The sequence below is a fragment of the Pelobates fuscus genome, chromosome 7 (assembly GCF_036172605.1).
Source record: "Pelobates fuscus isolate aPelFus1 chromosome 7, aPelFus1.pri, whole genome shotgun sequence".
Classification (NCBI taxonomy): domain Eukaryota; kingdom Metazoa; phylum Chordata; class Amphibia; order Anura; family Pelobatidae; genus Pelobates; species Pelobates fuscus.
In genome coordinates, this window is record NC_086323.1 from 10,541,144 (window position 1) to 10,568,584 (window position 27,441).

The 27,441-nt window shown below is 42.0% G+C and overlaps 1 protein-coding gene across 4 annotated transcripts in view; it reads left to right on the forward strand.

The window, feature by feature from the left end:
- The window catches only part of ST3GAL3 (ST3 beta-galactoside alpha-2,3-sialyltransferase 3), a 269,877-nt gene extending 253,721 nt beyond the window's left edge, over positions 1-16,156 (forward strand). For all 4 annotated transcript variants that reach the window (XM_063427681.1, XM_063427683.1, XM_063427682.1 and 1 more), the window contains 3 exons: positions 2,994-3,140; positions 8,245-8,391; positions 13,767-16,156. In XM_063427681.1, coding sequence (XP_063283751.1) covers positions 2,994-3,140; positions 8,245-8,391; positions 13,767-13,856 — 384 coding nt within the window. In that variant the 3' untranslated portion in view covers positions 13,857-16,156. The remainder of the gene's footprint in view (positions 1-2,993; positions 3,141-8,244; positions 8,392-13,766) is intronic.
- Positions 16,157-27,441: the final 11,285 nt, after the last annotated feature.

Sequence of the window (27,441 nt, forward strand, 5' to 3'; positions counted from 1 at the left end):
ACATGCCGTTGGATAGCTTGGGTTCACTCTCTGGTGTCTTGCAAAGACCTCCCTCTGACATGACGAGGCTCCCCCTCCTGTGTGTCACAGTCCTCTGCCCCTACAGCACATAGCCTCTTCACTGGCCAGGAATCCAAGTACAGGACATTTAAACGTACCGTGCCTTACTCACAGTGACAGACTGGAGGCCTTTTAACATGAAATGCTTATTTTTTGTAATGTACAGTTAGCACAAGCCAAAAACACTTTGCAAAACAATCTCCGTGTAATAGGGTCGAAATGGCTTGATCCCGTATACCCTCTGTCTTCTGTGATTGTTCCTTGCTAATACTGGAGAGACTTTGTCGGCATCCAACTGTAACAAGACATCAGAAATACTTGTTTTTTTTTTGTTTTTTTTTCCTGGTCTAAAAACAAACCTTACGTCATAAACTGGCAGCTAGGGACTGGCCGGTACCATCATCACAGACTAACGTGCTGAATACAGTGTAGAGAGACGTGTGGCTGCGTCGGGGGACATGACAATGACATCAGGGAGAGATCAGAACGAGCAGACTGTCATGGGAAAGTGAATGTCACAATTAGATCGAGCCAGACATTCACTCTGTAACACCCGATATAACGTCTCTCAGCCTGCTTGTCCTGGGATAGCTGAGGGTTTTATCTGTTATTGGAGTTAACAGATTGATCGCAGGCTTTCATTTCACACTTTATGAACAGGATTAATTTGTTTTCTCAAACTGAGGGTTTTGGTTAATATATTCATTATATCAAAAACATATCAACATATTAAAATATGTTTCATGATATTAAATCATTTTAAAAATGTATTAAGAAATATTCAATCAGTTGAAAAGATCATCTAAAAATATTAATTCGAGAGCGGAGTCTGACACCTTCACTGTATAGAACACGACGAATATCAATCTCCATTTAATAATATTTTTGGATACATTTTCATCGTCACAATCTGTTACAAAAAAATAAATAAATGCAATTTTACAATGATTTATCTACAAAAATGCCCAGAGACTTAAATGGTGAGCTCTGAAGATAAATCATTTGAAAAACCTCTAACAGATTGTGATTATTTGAAAAGCTGATCCAGAAATATCAAATTAAGGCGATTTCAATATATGTCAGTAATTAAATCTTGTCACTTTGTAGGTTCAAGAAGGTTTGTGCCTCGAAATAGGATATCCTGAGATGGTATGTGTTAAAGGAACATTCCAAAGCACCAAAACAACTTAATCTAAATGAAGTTGTTATGGTGCCAGAAGGTCCCCTGGCTCACTCTTACATCAAGGGGTTAAGCCATTCTCAAATGGTTTCACCCAAAAGTTGTCTACAGTGCCTGTCTCAGCTCTCTCCCACGCGGCATCTGCAGTTTCAGGTAGCGCAGAGTGCCGCAGGGCAGGCGTGCCGCTGATTAATTAAGAGTGGTTAGTTGATGCTCTTAGCCAATCAGTGACTCCCTATTCACATAACTGGCTTGGAAAATGTACGTTTCTTTCCAGGACAGTTTTGTGCATGGGGAGTCACTGATTGTCTGAGAGTATCAGCTGATCACTCTCAGCCAATCAGCAGCACCCCTCCGTGCTTCCTGTAACTGAAAAAAATATTGATTAGTACAGTGTTTATGCGCAGTTTCTTTAATTATTCCCCCACTGTTTATGCACATCGGCATGTTTGGCCCTACAAGATGTCACACTGGGCAGTTTGACTTTTAGGAGCGAGGTACATCCTGGTGCTAGCTCAGAGAACCTTGCACTGGTGGATAGGATGTACAGCTTCGAACACCCTGTACTGGGTACCATAGCTGGTGATGGACAGCAACACCAGGGGGTGACTCCCAGCCTCCCAAAATGTAAACTAAACACAATCTATTTTCAGATATGACTTGGTGATAGTTAACTGTTCTAGGAGTTGTGGCTCTATAAGCTGTACCTATGGAGGCTAATGATTGTAGGCCTTGTAGTTCATGTTTTGCTGGTCTGTAATAGGTTCACATATAGATAGTGGGCTAACAATAAAACAATGATGCCACGGGCCACGTTTATCCCTCACTGCCATGGATCTACTTATCAAGGTAATCATTAGTCATTTCCTCATTAAAGAGTTGGCTTATTACAGTAAATCTCCCCAAATTATTCCCACATGGTGTCCGTGCGCGACTGCTGAAGGTCGGTAAGCTTTTTATTGTTAGGCAGCACATGTGGCCGGATGGCTTGTATTTTACATGTCATTAGACCATTTTACTGCCCATTGTTCAGTGCCACACACCTAGCAAAGCTTGACGAGCTCGTACCCTGACGGTACCGACTGAGCAATGTCCGTTTAACCCCTTAAGGACCAAACTTCTGGAATAAAAGGGAATCATGACGTGTCACACACGTCATGTGTCCTTAAGGGGTTAAAGAAACAGCAATGAGTTCACTGCGAGTCCCCAAATTCATTGAAAAGCAAGAATACGGCCATTTCAATGGCAGCGGGTGGAAGCCTTACTCTTATTCTATGTTTCACATTGAGTTTATCTGACACGGGCATTGTACATTGAAAAAGGTAAACGGGTCTGTTATCCTCGCTCTTCAAGACATCTGGGGTATCACAAGTGAACCCAAACTAAGCTGGGCTCTATGCATTTTCGGTTTTCTTTACATGTAATCCAGTGCTGGCAAATCACAGTGTTTGATAATGTGAAACTCATATTAAACCGAGCGATAAGATCACTTCGTATCACAGTGTTTGATAATGTGAAACTCCTATTAAACCGAGCGATCAGATCACTTCGTATCACAGTGTTTGATAATGTGAAACTCATATTAAACCGAGCGATCAGATCACTTCGTATCACAGTGTTTGATAATGTGAAACTCCTATTAAACCGAGCGATCAGATCACTTTGTATCACAGTGTTTGATAATGTGAAACTCATATTAAACCGAGCGATCAGATCACTTCGTTATCTTGTTTTTTTTTCTGTTTCTTTTCAGAGCGCGTCTGACGGATTCTGGAAATCAGTAGCCACACGCGTCCCACGTGAGCCACACGAAATCCGTATACTCAACCCATACTTTATCCAAGAGGCAGCTTTCAGCTTCATTGGTTTACCGTTCAATAATGGACTGATGGGACGAGGGGTGAGTCAATGGCTGTCAATGGGCAGAGAACAGAAAGCTCGCTCTCATCGTGAAGAGATGCTAGCAGAGAGTCAACTAGGGTCATCATAGACCACAAATAGAGAGCTGGGTCGAGAAGTAATAAAGCAATTTATAGCAGGAAAAGCGTTCAGTACCTTCCAGTGGTCACACCGGTTTTAATGATCCCAATCCTGTTGAAGAGGAGTTGTCGACACTTACAGGATACTCTAAACACCAAAACAACTTTAGATAACTGACGCAGTTTTGGTGTATAGAACATGCCCCTGCAGTCCAACTGCTCAATTATTTGCCATTTAGGAGATCAGTTTGTTTATACAGCCCTATTCACACCTCCCCCAGCTCAGGCCTTACAATCTTGACATAAAATACATTATGTATCACTGTCATTGTATAATAAACCATGGGTATACGATACACAGTAATGAAATCATCGTGTACAAAATACAGGAACATAAACATAGATGTCACCTTACTAAACAGCGTATTTAGATCATTTTTGTATTTTTCTATTTTAATGGACTGCCTATTTGTGGTGGGATATTGTATATATTAAGCACAGACTGTATTTGTTCCATAATTGCAACACCAATGGTGTCTCATCCTTTGCATGATAAGGGTAGCATAACGAAAAGAGAAATCTTTAAAATCTATGTATTGATTCTGCAATTAACTATTTTTAAAGCAAAGTTGCTTCAGGTAGACGCTGTTTATTCAGAGCAGCTGGTTAAATATCCAGTAACCTAGTCAATCAAAGCGCCAAGAAGATTAATAGCCAGCAGGGCTGACCCACAAGACTAAGATACATGAGGCTGATTTCAGACAAACGCAAAATTGTTATCTTAACCTCAGCATACTACTGTGATACAGTGATAGGAGGTATCTCGGTGTGTGTTCAGTGTCGTACATATGGCATGATCCTTAGTGTGTAGGAAAGATGTAGTTATCGCCATAACGTAAATATCCTGAGCAATGAGACGTACATACAGACCCAACTGGAAGGGAGTCACTCCAAGCACCCTTTGTTTTGCCTTCCCTGTGTTCTTGTGGCTTAGAATTGCTGTCTGTACTATAGAGCAGGCATAGGCAACCTTCTGCACTCCAGATGTTTTCGACTACATCTCCTATGATGCTTTGCCAGTGTTATGGGTGTAAGAGCATTATGGGGGTGTAGTCCACAACATCTGGAGTGCCAAAGGTTGCCTATCCCTGCTATAGAGTGTAATTGCAGTGATTTATATAAATAGTAGGAACACAGGGTCTCAATTTATTTCTCCCACCTCTGATGCTCGCCTTGAAGACTTCTCTAGGGCTTTACCGTTACTGTGGAACTCCCTTCCTTTTTCCTTTAGATGCTCATCCAGTCTCCACTCCTTCAAAAAAAATCATTAAACTCTTACTTCTTCACAAAAGCATACACAAAATTAAACTGTTAATAGCTCCCAACTGATTCCTCTCATGCAACTGTCATTAAAAAAAAAACACACACTACGCCTTCAGTGAATACTATTCTACTAATCTGATCTATTTCCCTAATACTGTCCTTACCTTTTGTGTCACATTACCCCACTCCCTCTAGCATGTAAACTCACTGAGCAGGGCCCTCAATCCCTCTGTTACTGTCACTATACCCCACTCCCTCTAGCATGTAAACTCACTGAGCAGGGCCTCAATCCCTCTGTTACTGTGTCACTATACCCCACTCCCTCTAACATGTAAACTCACTGAGCAGGGCCTCAATCCCTCTGTTACTGTGTCACTATACTCCACTCCCTCTAGCATGTAAACTCACTGAGCAGGGCCCTCAATCCCTCTGTTACTGTGTCACTATACCCCACTCCCTCTAACATGTAAGCTCACTGAGCAGGGCCCTCAATCCCTCTGTTACTGTGTCACTATACCCCACTCCCTCTAACATGTAAACTCACTGAGCAGGGCCCTCAATCCCTCTGTTACTGTGTCACTATACCCCACTCCCTTTAACATGTAAACTCACTGAGCAGGGCCCTCAATCCCTCTGTTACTGTGTCACTATACCCCACTCCCTCTAACATGTAAACTCACTGAGCAGGGCCCTCAATCCCTCTGTTACTGTGTCACTATACCCCTCTCCCTCTAACATGTAAACTCATTGAGCAGGGCCTCAATCCCTCTGTTACTGTGTCACTATACCCCACTCCCTCTAACATGTAAACTCACTGAGAAGGGCCCTCAATCCCTCTGTTACTGTCACTATACCCCACTCCCTCTAACATGTAAACTCATTGAGCAGGGCCCTCAATCCCTCTGTTACTGTGTCACTATACCCCACTCCCTCTAACATGTAAACTCACTGAGCAGGCCCTCAATCCCTCTGTTACTGTGTCACTATACCCCACTCCCTCTAACATGTAAACTCACTGAGCAGGGCCTCAATCCCTCTGTTACTGTGTCACTATACCCCACTCCCTCTAACATGTAAACTCACTGAGCAGGCCCTCAATCCCTCTGTTACTGTGTCACTATACCCCACTCCCTCTAGCATGTAAACTCACTGAGCAGGGCCTCAATCCCTCTGTTACTGTGTCACTATACCCCACTCCCTCTAACATGTGAACTCACTGAGCAGGGCCCTCAATCCCTCTGTTACTGTGTCACTATACCCCACTCCCTCTAACATGTAACCTCACTGAGCAGGGCCTCAATCCCTCTGTTACTGTCACTATACCCCACTCCCTCTAACATGTAAACTCACTGAGCAGGGCCCTCAATCCCTCTGTTACTGTGTCACTATACCCCACTCGCTCTAACATGTAAACTCATTGAGCAGGCCCTCAATCCCTCTGTTACTGTGTCACTATACCCCACTCCCTCTAACATGTAAACTCACTGAGCAGGCCCTCAATCCCTCTGTTACTGTGTCACTATACCCCACTCCCTCTAACATGTAAACTCACTGAGCAGGGCCCTCAATCCCTCTGTTACTGTGTCACTATAACCCACTCCCTCTAACATGTAAACTCACTGAGCAGGCCCTCAATCCCTCTGTTACTGTGTCACTATACCCCACTCCCTCTAACATGTAAACTCACTGAGCAGGCCCTCAATCCCTCTGTTAGTGTCACTATACCCCACTCCCTCTAACATGTAAACTCACTGAGCAGGGCCCTCAATCCCTCTGTTACTGTGTCACTATAACCCACTCCCTCTAACATGTAAACTCACTGAGCAGGGCCTCAATCCCTCTGTTACTGTGTCACTATACTCCACTCCCTCTAACATGTAAACTCACTGAGCAGGGCCCCAATCCCTCTGTTACTGTGTCACTATACCCCACTCCCTCTGTTACTGGGCGTCAAACTTGTCTGGTTACAATTACATGTCTGTTAGTCCACCCATTGTACAGTGCTATAGAATTTTTGTAAAGTTTTTTTTCTGGCAGATTGGAATCCCTTCTTATGCCAATTCAAGTAAGTTAAATTAAGGCCTAAGTCCTTTCTTCAACTCCTTCATCGCAGGAGGAAACTGTGTGGGCTTTAAACGTACCTACCTGCTTGGAAAGACCCAAGACCCACTTATCAAAATACATTCATGTAGCTCCTGGTGAGCGAAGACAGCAACAAAGCTTCTGTTAACGTATCATAAATGACAACGCCAACTAAACTGGATCATTTACCCAACTGGACCAGTCATATTCTGCAGGTGTTCATGCAATAGACACGCATTGATTGGAGGAGTCGGGTAAGGTTTGTAAAACAAGATTTCAGCTGTGGCCACATAACGTGAACTACCTGCCATGTTTGGTCATAAAAACAATTATTATATTTTACAATAAATAATATAACGAGCTGGAACATGCTGCATAGCCAGAATAGTTGTCCTCTCTGTGAGAGACTCTCCGGACAGAAGATAAGGGAATAACCTACGTCTTCAGACAGTAGCTGGGCCAGGAAACTGTCTAGAAGGATGATTGCAGAAGTTACAAATCCTAGGCATCTGCAGAAAACAATGGCATATCAAAACCTGAATATATTTTATGTTTCTTAGTCTTGTGTTACTTATTGTGCTTGTTTCCTCCAGTGCATTATCTAAATAAATACATTAAACATGAGGATCAGTCCTCAATTTTCCTTTAAAATAAACACTTTCTGTGCGAGGTTTTTCATGAGAAATGTGTCTGATATGGATCAGAGTGATATTATGAATGCGGGTATAAGAGAATGCAATGGAGAGTGTTTGTTACCAGGCTCCGACCCCAGAAGAGGAATTACAGCAGCTCTCCACAAGACATGGGGGATTAATCTCCTTGTGCTGATTTAGCTTTTCTGTCTCTTCTCCGTGTTGTGCACTGTGAAACACAGACAATAAAGAAATATCAAATGACAAGAGCAGCGATAGAGCCTGGCCCAGCTACTGTCTGAAGACGCAGGTTATCTCCTTATCTTCTGTCCTGAGAGGAGAAATATTCTAGATTGGCAGCACGTTCCAGCTCGTTATATTATTTACTGCAAAACGTAATAATGTTTTTTTTTTGCCAAACATGGCAGGTAGCTGAATCATGCTTTTCATACCATTCCCAACTGCTCCAATCACTGCGTGTCTATTGATTGGACACCTGTGGGATATGACTGGTCCAGTTGGGTAAGTGATACCCATCTTATTTAAACAGATACTTTGCCATCATCTTATGCAAGAAAACTGCATTCATTACCAGTCACATTTCTGTGGAGTTCATTTGTTCATTAGACAAAGTTTGAATATTAAACGGCCGGTTTGTGCATCTTCCTTGTGTGTAACCATAGCTCCATAAAACACAGAAACAAACGGGAATTAGTCAGTTGACTCATCCTGCCATTTCTATGACATGGATAAAATACTCAAGTTCTTTAATAGCTAATAAATTCTTTCCTTGACACCTCTACTGAACAATCAGTCCAGTATCTACTCCACTTCCCATAAATAATGGTGGGTACAGATATTGATCTGAAAAAGACTGTCCACATATCCAGAGTTTTGGAATGATGTGAATTTACGCTCTCTATGCTTTGGGTTACACATGAATTCGATGGTTGTGTTTTAATGAATAATCCTGTTCCATTATTTACAGAATATTCCAACTCTGGGCAGCGTGGCTATTACTATGGCACTCCATAACTGTGACGAGGTGGCGGTGGCAGGATTTGGGTACGATATGAACCTTCCCAATGCCCCACTGCACTACTATGAAACCATTAAGATGGCAGCCATTAAGGAGGTATTACTGCTCTTTGACATTACATTCTTCATATGAGCAAAGTCAATAATCTAACCCTTGGGATTTATTCCTCCTGTACTAATGTTAGTGTCACATCCTTCATGTGATCTGTGGTATTTATTTATCAATCAGTTACAGTTGCATTGATCATTTTAAACAAAAAGAAACAGGTTATATATTAACCAAATAGAAAGGAGACAGATTTCTAAATAGCCAGGTAGGTCACAGGTCATTGACATTTATATTTCACCTACCATTGTGATGGTGTATATCATCTTAATAATCTGTTTGGGCTCTATAGAATTGAATGTCCTACTCATTTAGTGTTAGCCGGGCTCTATAGAATGGGACGTCCTACTCATTTAGCATTAGGCGGGCTCTATAGAATGGGACGTCCTACTCACTTAGCATTAGGCGGGCTCTATAGAATGCAATGTCCTACTCATTTAGCAATAGCCCAGCTCTATAGAATGGAATGTCCCTACTCATTTAGCAATAGCCGCGCTCTATAGAATGGAATGTTCCTACTCATTTAGCAATAGCCGCGCTCTATAGAATGGAATGTTCCTACTCATTTAGCAATAGCCGAGCTCAATAGAATGGAATGTCGTACTCATTTAGCGCTCTATAGAATGGAATGGCCTACTCATTTAGCATTAGCCGGGCTCTATAGAATGGGACGTCCTTATTTAGCATTAGAATGGAACGTCCTACTCATTTAGCATTAGCCGAGCTCTATAGAATGGAATGTCCTACTCATTTGGCGATAACTGGGCTCTATAGAGTGGAATGTCCTACTCATTTAGCGATAACCAGGCTCTATAGGATGGAATGTCATACAGATTTAGCAATAACCGGGATCTATAGAATGGAATGTCCTACTCATTTAGCGTTAGCTGGGCTCTATAGAATGGAATGTCATACTCCTTTAGTGTTAGCTGGGCTCTATAGTATGGATTGTCCTACTCATTTAGTGTTAGCTGGGCTCTATAGTATGGATTATCCTACTCATTTAGTGTTAGCTGGGCTCTATAGAATGGAATGTCCTACTCATTTAGCATTAGCCAAGCTCTGTAGAATGGAATGTCCTACTCATATTGTATTAGCTGGTCTCTATAGAATGGAGTGCCCGACTCATTTAGAGTTCAATGGGCTCTATAGAATGGAATGGTCTACTCATTTAGAATTCAATGGGCTCTATAGAATGGAATGGCCTACTCATTGAGTGCTAGGCAGGCTCTATAGAATTGAATGTCCTACTTATTTGGTATTAGCTGGGCTCTATAGAATATAATGTCCTACTCATTGAGCATTAGACAGGCTCTATAGAATTGAATATCCTATTCATTTAGAGTTCGATGGGCTCTATAGAATGGAATGTCCTACTCATTTAGAGTTAGACGAGCTCTATAGAATGACATTTCTTATTCCACGTTAGATCGGCTCCTACTCATTGTTATCTGTACAGAGCTGTTGACATGATATTCTAAACTGGTATTTGGTCTGTTTAATGGTAAAAAATAGAATAAAGAAAAAGGTTGGGAGAGTGTATCAGGTTGCCACTAATTGGTGGGGGGTAACCCCTATGGAAACGCAAACACAAAATGAAGGAGCAAAAAGGTTAGGTAATGGATACAAAAGTGTACAGTATTCCAGACCTAACCCTTAATTAGGCAACCTACATAAACTAATCTTAATAAAACATAACTTTTAATAGTTAAAAGTACTAAGTATACATATTCAGTAAGGGGGGGAGGGAATCAGGACCATATGATACTTGCTAAAGTAGTTGTGGTCCCTACGGTAAGGGGGTAATTATGAATAAAACTGAAGTCCAATTTTACCAAATAATAAGTAAATAAATAAATAAGTTCCCAACTTCCATCACCCAGTACCAAACAAGCATGGTTCCTCCTTTCCCTTAGTACTGAAAATATAGCCAAAGCTATGTCATTACTAACTAAATCACCATTTAGGAGAACTAAAAATAAAATAAAAATTTAATAAAAAATCAGTAGCTAGGTGGCTAATCTAAGAGAATCAAGCTGCAGCATCGTCCCTAATCAGCTCCGCCACCCAATGCTCTAAATTCCCGACGCGTTTTTCGCCGACTACCGGCTCTTCCAAGGTAACCGGGTGAGAGTAAACCGATCCCGCCCTCCGCTCTGGTTGGCTAATAATTCCACCAACCAGATTAGAGGGCTGAAAAAAGGACGTTTCTGGTCCCATATTAAACCTTAGTAGTATGGGTGAAAGATCAAAACTCGTGTCGATTAAGTAATAAATAACTTGGTAAACCAATTGGGATTTAGGTAAGTATTATACCAAATATAGAGATTAGACATCAAGTCCCTTCGGTATGGTAAAAGGTCCGGAGGTGTTGAAAGTAACTGGACTTCCCAAGTTTATAAATACACCCCTAATGATGTACCGTCACTAGTAACTAGCCAAACTGTGCTACAATTAATATCTATTCAAGATGTTGCTGAACTATAATGTTTGTTGTTGGTATCAAAAAGATTGTTGTTGGCATCAAATTGTATCTATTCCTAAGTCTCATTTTTCAACCTTAAATGTAATCACTACACAAATAAAGCGGAGGGGAGGGGGGTACGGGGGGGTGAGGGTGAATGACATAGCTTCGGCTATATTTTCAATACTAGGGGAAAGGAGGATCCGTGCTTGTCTGGTACTGAGTGATGGGAGTTGGGGACTTACTTATTTATTTACTTATTATTTAGTAAAATTGGACTTTAGTTTTATTCATAATTACCCCCTTACCGTAGGGACCACAACTACTTTAGCAAGTATCATATGGTCCTGATTGCCCCCCCCCCCCCCCCCCCCTTACTTAATATGTGTACTTAGTACTTTTAACTTTAATCTATAACTAATAATAACTAAGATTAGTCTGGATTAGGGTTAGGTCTGGAATACTGTACTCTTTTGTATCCATGACCTAACCTTTTTGCTCCTTCATTTTTGTAATGGTAAAAAATAGTTACATTGTGGAAACCTGTCAGTAATTAATTACTGTAAAAAATACAGGAAAAAAAACAGACTGCGCCAAATAGGAAATACTAGATAATCATATACAGATATAAATGTAAAATATTGAGATATAACAAGATTAATAGTGAAACTTTCGGTAGCGTTTTAATGAAGTTACAATTAAAAATGAACAATGAAGTTTGGAAGTTAAAACAATTATATTACTGTTAGAATTGTTTTCCATTTGTATGAAATGTTTCCTCAGTTTCTGTCGTGACTTCACTAACCTACCAAACTCTGGATAGCAGGGTAGCTGAGAAGTTTATACACGTTGGCTGATTCATGATAGCTCATGGTGTGGGACACTTTATATTAAATTAAAGGAAATATTTAATAATACATAGTACAAGAAGAAAGGTTTAAAAATAATAACTACATACAGTTTTCAAACACCTGTCAATCAGTTGTCAGCAAAGGAGTCGATGGGGAAACCTGCTCTCCATCATATCAACTTCAGTGCATGTTAGTAAAGCACGAGAACAGTAACTCGTGTCTCTCCCACATTGACGCTCTCTAGTGAGGTCAGCAAGTTGGTATAATGGGCTACGATTGTGCTGTTTATCCGTGTATTCCCAGGAAGGGCAAATTGCACTGGAGGAAGGCAAGAAGGAGCAGGTTAAGATATATTTTATCTTTATTACAAATGATATATTCATTGTTTTAGACGCTGTTATCCATTAAAGTCAACGTGACACACAACGTGAAGCACGCAGAAACTTGTTACTCTCGTAATTGGATTTTATTATGAGAGGTCCTGGTTTTACATATTTTGCTAACTAGCTTCTGAAAGGCACAGACGTGGCATTTCCTGCACATTAATAACTGTTCCCACCATTCATTTTTGTGTGACCGCGTGTAAGACTCACTCACGTTTTTTACTTACTCACTGATCCCAACAACATTTGTCAGCTACCCCTTTCCATTTTTATAAGTAACAATGCATCGCGTCTCTCATCCTGCAGTATAAAGGCACAAAGAGTTACTCTTAAGACACCCTAAAACTATTTTACTTGTAAAAAAAAATGTCTTTACAAGAATGCAAATTAGAGAAAAACTAATGCAAAGGGTCGCAGAACTAATGTAGAGAGCACCCTGTGCAAGACCACTTCCCCCCCCCCCCCCATCTAGTGCAAGATTGGCCAAAAGGTAGGTCCCAAGTCCAACAATGCTATACCAGCTGGGGATTTACCATTTGCCCTTCTATGCAGGGTTGTAATTGTGAGCAGTGTTTGTACAGTTTAATGTAAGCATGTTTTTGTATAGAAACACAAATATAAAGCACCGCGCTTACAGCAGCAGTAGCTTAGTATCCGACAGCTTAAAATACATGGTAAAAACAAAGAGAACGTTACCTGCGCTCTGGCCTAAATCCCCATGTGCATTTAAACAAATTGGAGGCTCTTTTAGGGTTAAAGGGTTTATAAAATACCCCTTCCTGTCTCACTGGAGATTCTTGGCTGATATCAGCATATCTAATGGCTAGTGTAGGAACTCACCTATTGAGGCTTGCCTTGACGTGGCCGGTGAGCTTATATATTCAAATGGCCATTGGAATAAAACTAAAGAGCCTCCATGTAGTTTAAATGCACATGGGGATTTAGGCCAGAGCGCAGGTAACGTTTTCTTGGTTTTACTATGTTTTTGTATAGAGTATGTGTGTGAGAATGTAGGGATGTATTTGTATGTACTATTGCCATTGGAATGCAGTGGTGTACTTTTGTGTAGTGTTTATGTTTATATGCAGGGGTGTGTTTGTTTGTAGTGATGATTTTTCAATGCAGGTGCGCTTTTGTGTGCAGTCTTGGTGTTTAAATGAAGGGGTATATTTTTTATATATCTGCAGCCACCCTCCTGTTGGCATACCTTTTGTGTGCAGGAAGGTGGCTTGCTTGGGGTCATGCTGCTGCTGGCTGAGTCTGATGGGAGTGTGGGGTTTGGAGCTCTATTTTATCCTTTCCCTCCCACACGGTGCTCTCTATATAAAGCTCTCACTTCCTTCCAGGCTGCTGAGAAAGGGGTTTGGTCACGTTGTTGAAGGACCACAGCACCCGACCAGGCCCTGTTCAGCAACACCCATTGTGTGGCCTTAAGTGCATATGCTACCCAGTGAGCTGAAGGGGCTGCAGATGTGATATTCCCATGCTGAATGCAGAATGCTTTGAAATAAAACATACATTTTAAGACATGCGTCATGCGAGCTGCCATGGTTCTCACTGAAACATCCAGGCTGCAACATTCACTGATATCCTATTACGTAGAATACATTTGTATCATCTTTTACCATTACTGTCCCTCTAACATTGACCTTCTTTCCTCTGTTTCAGTCTTGGACTCACAACATCCAGAAGGAGAAGGAATTCCTAAGGAAGCTTGTGAAGGCGCATGTGATTAATGACCTCACTAGCGGCATCTGAGGATTGCTGTGTTAGCGAATGCCAGTAGAAGCAGCCACTCAGCTGAGAATGGACTCTCATCATTGCCAGGCTGATCTTCAAACTCCTGAAGAAGGAAAGCAGACAGGCTTGCATGCCTTACGATGTCTGCCCTTCAACGCCGTGACTCGGAATAAAACTCGGAAAAAGACAGAGGCCACAGGAACAGACCATGAAGCAGCTTCCTTCCACCACACTCTCGTTTCAGAAGAACTTGTTTTTGTAGTAGTCATGAATTTAATATGGGAACTTAACGAAAACTTTTATAGGTGGAAAAACAATTTGTACCTCGTTTAGAACGTGAGGTGCGATGGTGCAAAACATGCATTTGAATGTATGAAGTATTATATTAGATAGACGCATGGGACTATTATGGGCAGGAGGAAGAGATGTGAATAGATCGACCACCCACTAAGCTGTGCATTGAATGCACTGAGCCACATATCTCTGGCTGCTATATGCAGGATCCTTCCCTTGTGACTCGATCGGACCGTCCAGGGGTTGGGCATTGTTGGTGCTGCTATTATGTAGATGGACAAATGTTTGCTCTATCAATTTGTCTGTCTTTAAAGAGTATTTTAAAATGTTCAGTGGGGTGGGGGCTGGGGGGGCAACCTGGTTACCTATATGCTCTAATCATGGATCAGTGTTACAATATTGCCGTTGATCAGTGTTTAAAACCTCGGCACCTGGAACAAGGCTCCGCCCTTCGCGTTAGCTTTCAGTGCCGGAGGTCAGGCAAACATTCACGGAGAAACAATGGGTTGTTGCTCATCCCCTCCGGCAGTGAAAGGATTTAAAAGGGCGGACTACTCACTTTGTGCGCACATAGATGCCAGGCATGGCTTATGATCCAAGGTGTATGTGACTAATGCATTAAGCGTCAGCAGTCAGTAGGTTTTATATCATGTACGACTCACCCGGCCAGCACGACACGCCACCAGATCTGCACTCAATCTGGGGCAAAAGAAATGAAAATTCATTTCAACCTGAAATCAAGCCATGAAGTAGATTTTATCATTAAACTCCATACTGTGCTGCACTGTCTGTTTCGTCTGTCCAGATTGTATTTCCTGTCCGTCTGTCCTGTGATTGTCAGTTGTGTGAAACACGTTAGAAGCCCATTTTCTGGTAACATTTGCCTGTTTTATAAAAACAAGTGTTATTTTGCATTTGTAATGGATTACTGTAGGAGCTTCCCAGAATGATTTTGGACAGAAAGTGAAGACTGTCACATCAAGTGACGATGTAATACCACATTTGAGGGTGAAAACTAGTCAGACCGGTAGCAATCAGTTTTCCAGCTCATGTTGTTAATTTACACTTTCCATAGATTTTATTCACTAAACTGCAAATTGAATTGCAAGCTTCAGACCAAATTAACGGAGTTGGAAAAGCCTTCAGTTTATTTAATCAGAATTTTACAATAATGTTTCCAATTCAACACAATTTACTGTTTGTGAATGAACCCACATGTGTATGTGTCAGTCTGAGAGACTTAGAAAGAAAATACTACATCCATATATTCAGCCACATTTTATAAATATCTTAATTAAAGCTGCTATTAAAACATTCTGAGGCTGATTTCCTAAACTCGGAATAGTCAGGAATTTACTAGAGAATCGCAGGGTTTGGGATAAGATAATCGAGCTGTAAAAATAGATTAGCTGCAGAATTGCATAGTTTTGACTATTTTCACCTAATATGTCAATTCTTAGCATGTCCTGTTTTAGTAAATAACCCCCATTAAGGTTCCTGTTTGTATATATGTTTCTATTGCAGAGTTAGGAAGCAACATTGAGTTCAGTGGATGAAAATGGTATTAAAACGCACATTGAATGCAAAATCACTTGGAGGGCGGATCCTGAATGTTTCAAATATCATTTCTATTTTCAATGTTAAACGTGCCATCATATCACAATATACTGCAATCAGTGCTTTATCACCAGGAAAGATGGTGAAACACCTTTTTATTTAATAGGCGGTATTTTATTAGAATTAAGGAGAAGCCTAAATGTGCCATCCTATCGTTAGGATCCAAATTCTCTAAACCGGACATTGACCATTATTTTCCCAGACAGTTTTTTTTTTTACTTAAATGTGCAAATCCCTGTCCGATTACTGACAATTTCTGTTACGTGAACAACCCCAGTAGTGAAGGGTTAAAAAAATTACCCGATCTGTATATTTATTTATTTAATAAAGTCTTTTAATCACCTTAAGTATTAGAGGTTTCGATAAGTTTCTGGTTTTGCCATGGCTGCAATATTTAAAATTTTTAAATAAGCATTTCAAATGATTTAATATTTTTGGATAAACTTGAAAAACATTTTTTTTTCAAAATACTAAAGTATCAAACTATAAATAAAATATATAAACATGTAGAGAAATATCAAAATATTTTATTTTTATTCATTATAAGTTTATCCGAAAATATTTAATAATTTTAAGATTATCTAAAAATATTACGTTAGGCCAATGCTGCCTAGTGTATTGTATATCAGTGTAAATGTTTCTATCAAGAAAAGTGTTAAATAGCCCATTCAAGCTCATTAAGAGCTTCTTTCAAATCATGTTTTCTGATTTATTTGTGACTGTTACATGTGATATCTTTTAGTTCAGCTTTGTTTCATCTTCCCCCTTGCTCCTAACAAAAACTGTAATTGTATCTAAAGCATAGACTTTCAGCTTTCTAAAAGGTATAGTCGGTGTGTGGTTCTGGGAGGGGGGGAGGCTCTGTTCTTTATTATCAGCCAGGGGGATTAGTGTCTGTACCTGTTTCGATCACAGTGATAGATTCAGTTTACAAATCTTGTTCTATGGCTACCCAAGACTTCCTTCCTTTAGATTCAAACAGCTAACTGTCTATGCTTTAATATAAGTCTTATTTCCCACATTCACTGTTTAGATCATGTAATATTCTCAGCCCACATCCTGTGAAAGTATAATAAAAATAATGTTCAGTGCTGCAGTTTTACATTGTATTTTTATTCCATCGGAAAACTTTCTGAATAGAAATCTACCAATACTAAGATCTGTTACCTTTTCGAAATTGTCCCTCACTGGGGGGATCTACACCCCCTGGATTTGACAGGTTATTCTCATGCGTAGATTTATTACGCTGCTTCTGACATCTTCAATTGAAGGACTTCAGGACAATATTATTCAAAAATTCATTCTATAAGGAAAACATTGTCACATTCTTTGGAAATAGCACAAAGATTCAACAGGTTTGAAACCAAACTTACATACATCCAACTACACTAAGATACACGGCATTAAACCCACTGACAGGTGAAGTGAATAACATTGATAATATTGTTACAATGGCTCCCGTCACGGGGTGGGACATATTAGGCAGCAAGTGAACAGCCAGTTCTTGTATTTCATGAGTTGGAAACAGGAAAAATGGGCAAGAGAAAAGATCTTGGGTGACTTTGACAAGGGTCACATAGTGTGGCCAGAGACTGGGTCAGATTATCTCCAAAACGGCAAGTCTTGTGCAGTGTTCCCACTATGCGGTGGTTACTACCTACCAAGGAAGGACAACTGGTCAACCGGCGTTAGGGTCGTGGGCACTAAAGACTCATTGATGCACGTGGGGAGCGAAGGTTAGCCTGTCTGGTCCGATCCGCAGGCTGGTACACCAGGAGAGGGAGAATTCATATCACTAAAGTGAGAATTCAGGGTGAATTTTCAAGGCCAAAGTAGCCACACTGAAAGCAGAGGGGACTTAATGTTTCCAGTTTGGTTATTGTAATCTTGAAATTCACTTTGAACTCTTACTGTAGTAAAGAAACATTGTTATAGTTATCCAATAGGAAGCCAAAGGGCACCAATAGCGAATGAAATTTACCCCAACTTATTCACTAAAGTGAGAATGCAAGTAGTTCAACGTCAAAATAGCCGAACTGGGGGGGCGGAGCCTGGCTGTGGAGCTGATCAGAAGTGTGTAACACGAGCTCCAGCCTGAAATCCCTGTTTAAGCTAAATAAACTTGGTTCTCATGCTACAATCTCATCAAAAACGCACCACCCTGGTAGGGGATGCAGGCTGGATCATACAGAGACTACTCCCATAACGCTGAGCCACCGAAAACGCGGGCTGCATCACTGGGGCCTACCGCAGCAACAACAAGCCTGACTAGAGGCCTAAGTGGAGGTAAGGGCGCGGGTGAGGCAGCCGATCACCCAGCCTGGGACTCCCCAAAAGCCAATATTAACCCTGCGGAGGACCACCCACAAGCCTTCCCCCCCCCTGCCGGTGGGGGACATCCCGGCAACAGCAGCACACCCTCCGCTGATTCACACATCCCAGGGACTACAAACTCCTAGAGTCACCGACCCCAAAATGGCGGATGCAACAAGCAAGCCGGCAAACAGGGGGGACTGCGGGGAGCAGCTGAATAACACACTGATCAAGCTGGACGCTATCCTTGCTGCCTTCTGGGCCAGGATCTCGGAGAGGGCGCTGACCACAGCTAACGTCAAGCGGTCTAATCACGCGCCACTTCCCCCGGCACCCACAGGCCCAAGGAGTGGACACAGACCAACAGTCACTAGAAGTCCCCTCAAAAGGCGCCGAAGAAGGTATCGGAGACACAAACGGAAACGCAGAGCCTGCCTCAATACAAGCACCTGCCTTCGTCTCAAGTCGCGTCAAAACCACCCCCGATATATGGCGCCCAGCCCACCGGGACTGTGCCGACCACCCGACGGAACAAACTTACCCCACCATAAGCTGGTAACCTGGCGCTTCACAGGACACTTGCCTCTGATGTTCCGTGTGATGGAGGCCCCCGCGGTATGTACCAGGCGCCCAGAAGGGATCGGATAAGCACAAGCAGGAGTGCGGAGTCTGCCAGGCATGTCTTGCTATAAATAGACTTCCACATTATGCCGTTACTCGTATGAACTGCTCTCCACAAGCCAGCTATTCATAAAGTAACAATTGTTTTTTAAATGCTGTTATTTCACCTCCCGAAGAGTCCATAACCATGGACTACTATATTTACTATACCCGCTTATGTATCTTGTTATTGACCAGTCTTGTCTCATGGGATACCTTCAGTTTGAATTAACACTAGCGGTAGGGCTGCTGACATGTCGTAACAGTTGATAACGTGCAAATCACACCCTAACCACAACAGCTGTCGTTCTTAATAATGCAATGCCTTAGACTTACAAACCCCAGCGCTACTAGCCATGTTAAATGCACGTTCAGTCTAGCATGCTGCACTATACTACCTTTATGTTTAACTGCCTGTATTCCTCATGTTATCTATAAAAATGTGCTGTCTAAACTGCAAAATGTTATGAAAATGCGTGCAGACGCTGTCGTGGCTCTGCGCGCTTGTTGTGAATCTGAGCACATGAAAAATAAAGAATTAGAAAAAAAAAAAAAAAAAAAAAAAAAAAAAAAAAAAAAAAAATAGCCGAACTGGACTCCTTGTCTATAATCCTTGAACATTCTGTCTTTCCAAAAAAGTATCCGGACATTGTTTAACCCCTTAAGGACGCTGGACGGAAATATTCCGTCATTGCAGCACTCCCCTTAAGGACGCTGGACGGAAAATTTCCGTCCAAAATGAAAATTAACCCCTGATTGCCACAATCGCGGGGTTAATCTTCCTGTAGTGTGTCTCCATATCGGAGGCACACTACCATGGGCAGTTTCACTGATTCAGCCCATGTGATCGCTCTGACCGGGAGTCAGAACGATCACACGTGCTGCAGTGAAACCCGATCTGTTTGGTGCTGATCTGCCTGTCCCTGTAAAAAAAAAAAAAACGTTCCAAAATCCCACCCCCCCTCACCTCTTTCAAATGAAATTTAACCCCTTCCCTGCCCTTTGATCACTGCCTGCAGTGATCAAAATACAGATCACAGTATTTCACTGTGATCTGATTTTTATTTTTTTAACCCCTGAGGGTTAACTTATTTTTTTTACTCCTCAGGGGTTAAATGTATTTAATTAATTCATTTAAATATTCTAAAATATGTATTTATTTATTTAGCTAAGGTGGGTAGAAGTTAGTGGGGAAATTGGGGGATTTACGGTTAGGCTAGTTAGAGGTTAAAGGTAAAAAAAAAAACAATTAAAAGTGAAAAAAAACTTTTGAAAAGTTTACACAAAGTTTTAAAATAGTAAAATAAGTTGTTAAAAGCTAAATAAAACTTTTTAAAAGTTAAAAAAACTTTTTAAAAAGTTTACATTTTTTTTTTAAAAACGGGGAAAATGCGTATTACCGCTACACTTGGTACAGGCTAGCGAAAAAATGATACCACGCTAAGGTTTCAAATATGCCTTTTGAAACACCCTGGGGTGTCTTCTTTAGGAAATAGTATGCCTTTGTGAAGTAATTGGAATACACAACCTATTAAAAAAATTCCAAAGTGGGGCATGGACCCAGCGTAAAAATTCTACCTTAAATGGCTGTGTCTCAAATGTGCCCCTTCAACGTTGTCATATACCTGGTAAAGGTACATACGGGGGTATTGCTGTACTCAGATGATATAGCGGAGCAACATATGATGTATTATATTGCTGTAGCACATATAAGGTTTGCAAAATATATAATACAAACTCATTGAGTATGTCAAAAAGGCATAAAAAATGTGTATTACCACTACACTTGGTATAAGCTAGCGGAAAAGTTATTTCACGCTAAGGTTCAAAGCACGTCTTTTTAAATACCCTAGGGTGTCTTCTTTAAGAAATGGTATGCCTTTATGGGGTAGCTGGAATAATTAACCTACAAAAACACCTCTAAAGTGGGGTATGGACACAGCGTAAAAATGTAAAGTTTGAAAAAACTTTAATGGCTGTGTCTCAAATGTGCCCCTTCAATGTCCGCATATACCTGGCAAAGGTAATTTTGGGGGTATTGCTGTGCTCAGACAACATAGTTGAGCAAGATAGGAAGTATTATATAGCTGTAGCATACATAAGGTTTGCAAAATATACAGTACAAACTCACTGTGTGTCAAAAAGGCAGAAAAAAATGCTTATTACCACTACATTTGATACAAGCAAACGGAAAAATTATCCCACGCTAAGGTTCAAAATTTACCTTTTGAAATACCCTCGGGCATCTTCTTTAAGAAATAGTATGCCTTTTTGGGGTAGTTGGAAAAAGCAGCTTGCTTACATATTTAAAAATAGAATACGGACCCATTAAAACTCTCCATGTAAATTCACACTTAAAAACCTAAACTTGTCACGTCTCTTTCACAGCACTGTAACTTCACAAAATAGTGTCTAGGTCATACATTGGGCTTATTGTTTTACTCAGAAGAGGTAACTGAGCATACTTAGGGGGAATTTCTGACAGTGGCACTTATCAAATGTAAGAAATACCCAGCAAAAATGCAACATGCATGCAAAAAAATACTCTGACCACACAATTTGAAATAAATTGGTGAAAAAATGGTGGCAAGTTAAGGTATAATATATGCCTAATAACATACCCTGGAGTGTCTGCTTTCTCAAATGGAAGGCCTTTGTGTGGTTATTTGAACAGTCAAATGGCTATAATGCCACAAAATCAGACATATGACCATCTATGAAAATTCCAACTATAGAAACTGAAATAGCATGGTCTCCTATATGGCATTGTAGCTTCACAGAATAGGGGCAAAGGGGGGGGCGGGGCCTGACCGCAATGGAGGATAGACACGTTTTGGACGAGCTCCTCCACACTTTCACTATAAAAAGCCTTTTAACAGCCCAATTGCCCTAGACGGGGGCTAAACCAAGCGAAGACTAGGCTGCCTGACTCACCTCAGATGCTGAGAGGTGATCGGCGGCTCCCTGAGTAACTACCACCCCCGTCGGGGCGGATGCGGCCTACTACACGCCAGACAGAGACAGTGGCCAACCTGCTGAACCAGCGGTACACACAAAGCGTTCCCTATATGCAGGTGCCCCGTCACACCCCCGCCCTCCCCCCGGGACCGGCGGGGGTGATCCCGGTCCACTTCTTCTGAGAAGCAATCTAAACCAGCCAGGCCAGCGGGCTGAAGCCACGAGCACAAGCCAAGAGGGCCGAGGCCTATCTAAAATGGCGGAGGCCGCGAGGCTCCCAAGCCCCGACGACAGTGACATACTCACTCGGCTGAATAAGCACTTCCAAGACTTCTGGCTAAAACTCGAGCGCAGGTTACACCAACCAGCCCCACCACTGCCACATACTTACCCACACGGTGGTCGCTCACAAAAGTACTCAACTTCAGGGGCTCTCACACGGCGGCGGATCGGAAGGCGCACCCCCCTAAAGCACGGGAAAGCGTGACCACAACCACGGAGGCACCTAACCTGTCAACCCCGCCGGGAAACTGTGTGGCACCCAACAACGGGAACTCAAAACTTGCCCGGGAGCCAGAACACCACAACAGCAGAAGGTTCTCATGCAAAGCCCAGGCCCTCAAGACGAACCGGCACGCACCAGCAAGCACCGACCACACTGCACCTGTCGCCCGACGGGCCACTGGCAGCCCTGCGTGAACTGTCCTCACATGGAAACTTACAGCCCAGCCGGGGTATAGGTTAACTGACTGCTTGAATGTGCTGGCATGCCAGGCTTGCTGCCATGAAAGATCACTCCACCATTGCTAGTGATGAATGGCAATGTTACCCATTTCTATTAGCCACCAGTTGATGTTTCAATGTTTTTGCTAGCTCAAGCTTTTTCCCTCTTTCCACCACTTATTCTCACATTTCTCTCACACTAACTTAGCTGTGCTTTAGGTCTCCAATGCCATACATCGCTATAACTCATAAATGCAAATCCAGCAACAAGACTAAACACACATATGATGAGCCTCACAGCTATACACAATGTGTTTTTTTTGTTTGTTTTTTAAATCAAACCCGCTGTTAGTAAATACAATGCAGACCTCTCACCCATACACAATTAAGACTAACAGTGCTGTCGCGGTTAGCGTAGTTTAACATGATTGAGCTCTCTCACCTTAAAGAACCATAGCGACATTAACAGAAGTTGATGCAGGTGCTTATAATTAAACCTACATGTGCCAATATCTGCAATATCTGAACTTCTAGTTTAAAAACGTATTTCATGTTTTGACACAACTTCTCCAGCTCGAGCCTGAATTTATTATAAAAATGTGCTGTCAAATAGCAATGCCATATCAAACCCGTTGTTTCTAATTACCTTGCCAATGCTGTTGTGGCATCGCAAGAAAATTTTAATTGTCTTTACATGCACAAGAAAAATAAAGAATAAAAAAAAAAAAAAAAAAAGAATAGGGGCAAAGGTATACAATGGGGGTATCGTTTTACTCAGCAGGTGTAGCTGAACACAATATGGGGTTCTGTACAGGGATAGCACACACTAGGTTTGCGAAATACACATTAGAAAAACCTTGTAATGTCTGTATATGCCAAAAATAGAGAAACAATAAAATTTGACTCCAATATTTAGCAGAGATTGGCGGTGAAATGGCTACGCAAAAAATGTCAAACTAACCTTAGGTAAATAGCCTGTGATGTCTTCTTTATATAAATATATACTTTTATGTGGCAATTTTGCTTCCTGTAATGAGTATTACACTTCCAAGACAAACATACCAACTTCTAAAATTGTTTCACATTGAAATTTTATTTTAGACCATGTAGTTTGTGACCTGTAACTTTAAAAATAAACTGAAATCCTACACATATTATGAACTTGGTAAATCAAGACACATAAATGAATTGATTTTGAATTACTTTTCCTAAGCTGTACATATTATACACACATTATTATTGCCAAAACGTGGGGGAAAAAAGCGTTTTTTTGTTTTTTTCCACATTGTTTAGCATTTTTTTTTGTAATAAATGAGAATTTATACATGTATATGTCACATCAAATTAAAGCCCTTTTTGTTGTCTAAAAAACGGTATATAATATGTGTTGGTACAATAAATGAGAGAAATGCAAATTGCATTTGAACACAAACAGCAAAAAATGCACAAATTGCTTGAGTCCTTAAGGGTATGTCCAGCTTCTGAAGCTGCGTCCTTAAGGGGTTAATCATCTGAACCGAATCTGATAAAACACGCTCTTTATGGCTCTCACTGTAAATACGTCTTTCTTCTTCTGTTAGTGAAATCTTTCTTGGACTCTGGATGGGTGAGCTTGTCTTTCCTACAGTCCTATTAATGAGCAGGTTAACATTCGTTTTACGCTGTCACATTGTTAACGCTGTCTAATTGCTGCTTACCCAGACTCATTTCTCATCATTTCCTTTCAGGCTATGTTGTAATCATCAGACTCTGGGACCTGACCATGAAGCAGGTTTTTTTTTTGGTTTTTTTAAATGTCATTGGTTGGTGTTTTCTTTAAAAAAAATGTTGAAAAAAAAATCACTTTCACTTTACTAACCATGTATCCAGAACACGCTCTTATCTAATTGGCAGAAAGGCAACTGTTGATGTTTCCTTGAACCCGTTAAATGCAATTCATTATCACTATATGGAATATTCATTTTATTTACATTCAGCCTGTGTTGCCCAATGTTATAGACCTTGCATTCCGTGAATCACATTATCGGTATCACTGCTTTTACTCAAGCCAGCATTCCTCTGTGAATTGAGAGCAGGGATTACAAACATCAACCTCAACCATGAGTGGGCAGGCTGACAGTAATCAGAGTTGTAGTTCAACAGAGTCCGTTCCATTCACTATATTGTGTATTATGGTAAAATAAATAGAAAATCATGGCATATACTTGATGTTACATGATTTAAATCACTAGTTCCCAACCCAGTCCTTTTGCTCCTTCTCCCAGTCCAGGTTTAGTGATTGCCCAGTCCTCACCATCCTCCTCCCATGCCAGGATTTAGGGATTGATTGCCCAGTCCTCAAGCTCCTCCCAGTCCAGGTTTAGTGATTGCCCAGTCTTCCCGCTCCTCCTCCCTGTCCTGGATTTAGTGATTGCCCAGTCCTCACACTCCTCCTCTCAGTCCAAGGATTATGTGATTGCCCAGTCCTCACGCTCCTCCTCACAGTCCAGGATTTAGTGATTGTCCAGTCATCACACTCCTCCTCCCAGTCCAAGGATTAAGTGATTGCCCAGTCCAGGATTTAGTGATTGCCCAGTCCTCACATTCCTCCTCCCAGTCCAGGATTTAGTGATTGCCCAGTCCTCACGCTCCTCCTCCCAGTCCAGGATTTAGTGATTGCCCAGTCCTCACACTCCTCCTCCCAGTCCAAGGATTAAGTGATTGCCCAGTCCTCACGCTCCTCCTCCCAGTCCAGGATTTAGTGATTGCCCAGTCCTCACACTCCTCCTCCCAGTCCAAGGATTATGTGATTGCCCAGTCCTCACGCTCCTCCTCCCAGTCCAGGATTTAGTGATTGCCCAGTCCTCACACTCCTCCTCCCAGTCCAAGGATTAAGTGATTGCCCAGTCCTCAAGCTCCTCCCAGTCCAGGTTTAGTGATTGCCCAGTCTTCCCGCTCCTCCTCCCAGTCCAGGATTTAGTGATTGCCCAGTCCTCACACTCCTCCTCTCAGTCCAAGGATTATGTGATTGCCCAGTCCTCACGCTCCTCCTCACAGTCCAGGATTTAGTGATTGTCCAGTCATCACACTCCTCCTCCCAGTCCAAGGATTAAGTGATTGCCCAGTCCAGGATTTAGTGATTGCCCAGTCCTCACATTCCTCCTCCCAGTCCAGGATTTAGTGATTGCCCAGTCCTCACGCTCCTCCTCCCAGTCCAGGATTTAGTGATTGCCCAGTCCTCACACTCCTCCTCCCAGTCCAAGGATTAAGTGATTGCCCAGTCCTCACGCTCCTCCTCCCAGTCCAGGATTTAGTGATTGCCCAGTCCTCACACTCCTCCTCCCAGTCCAAGGATTATGTGATTGCCCAGTCCTCACGCTCCTCCTCCCAGTCCAGGATTTAGTGATTGCCCAGTCCTCACACTCCTCCTCCCAGTCCAAGGATTAAGTGATTGCCCAGTCCAGGATTTAGTGATTGCCCAGTCCTCACCATCCTCCTCCCAGTCCAGGATTTCGTGATTGCCCAGTCCTCACGCTCCTCCTCCCAGTCCAGGATTTAGTGATTGCCCAGTCCTCACATTCCTCCTCCCAGTCCAGGATTTAGTGATTGCCCAGTCCTCACGCTCCTCCTCCCAGTCCAGGATTTAGTGATTGCCCAGTCCTCACACTCCTCCTCCCAGTCCAAGGATTTAGGGATTGATTGCTTAGTCCTCAAGCTCCTCCCAGTCCAGGTTTAGTGATTGCCCAGTCTTCCCGCTCCTCCTCCCAGTCCCGGATTTAGTGATTGCCCAGTCCAGGATTTAGTGATTGCCCAGTCCTCACCATCCTCCTCCCAGTCCAGGATTTAGGGATTGATTGCTTAGTCCTCAAGCTCCTCCCAGTCCAGGTTTAGTGATTGCCCAGTCTTCCCGCTCCTCCTCCCAGTCCCGGATTTAGTGATTACCCAGTCCTCACACTCCTCCTCCCAGTCCAGGATTTACTGATTGCCCAGTCCTCACGCTTCTCCTCCCAGTCCAGGATTTAGTGATTGCCCAGTCCTCACGCTTCTCCTCCCAGTCCAGGATTTAGTGATTGCCCAGTCCTCACGCTCCTCCTCCCAGTCCAGGATTTAGTGATTGCCCAGTCCTCACGCTCCTCCTCCCAGTCCAGGATTTAGTGATTGCCCAGTCCTCACGCTCCTCCTCCCAGTCCAGAGCTTATCTTTACACTAGTCTGTGTAGGACTGTGTAGAAGGAAATACACAGTTTGAGGACATTGAGGTCAGAAAGTTAAACTGACCGACCATCGAGTGTTTAACGATCACACTGCTGAGGGTTTGTTTTTTGTAACTATTTCCCTTTTGGTTGCTAGCTAGTCATGATATTTATAACTCACTTGCAACGGGCAAGTGAATTATAATGATTTGATTCAATGGACACCCTACAGCAGTTTAAAGTTGACGGTTTTACAGGTGAGTTCTACAAACCTGTGCTGAAAATAAAATAATTTCGGCCACATTTGTCTTTAGTTAATATGAGACTTGCCAGTCTGGTTATTATTTAGTCATTTTCACAGAATTCTTTTCTGTTCAGCATTTAGTTAATAATTGTGTGAGTGTAAATCCTGACAAGCTCCACTGCAACAAATCTCACAATAATGTGCCGTGCGTACTCCATGGAACTAGCAGAAAAAAAGTGACAGACAGAATTGCATGCGACATCAGGACTGTTCTTCTCTAGATAAGGACACTTGGGAGTTATGACATAACCAGAATTCAATATTACTTGTATTCATAATAACATATTGATTTACCCGCCCAGTCCTGTCGGCATTGTACAGATTCCTTTTAATGTCTATTGTTGTGTTCCTGTTGGTAGTTACGTTCAGTTTTGTCCTTTCTGGACGCTCCCTCCATCGAGAAAACCTGTATTAGAATTAAAATAGTAATAATAACTCTGTAAAGAGCATTTATTACACTGTAAATAAGCAGGTGAACATATTAAAAAGCTGGCCATCTGTGCCCCTTGGGAGACGTTTCATGTAGAACCAGTCCGTACATGCAGCAGTTTTTGGCAGGGGTT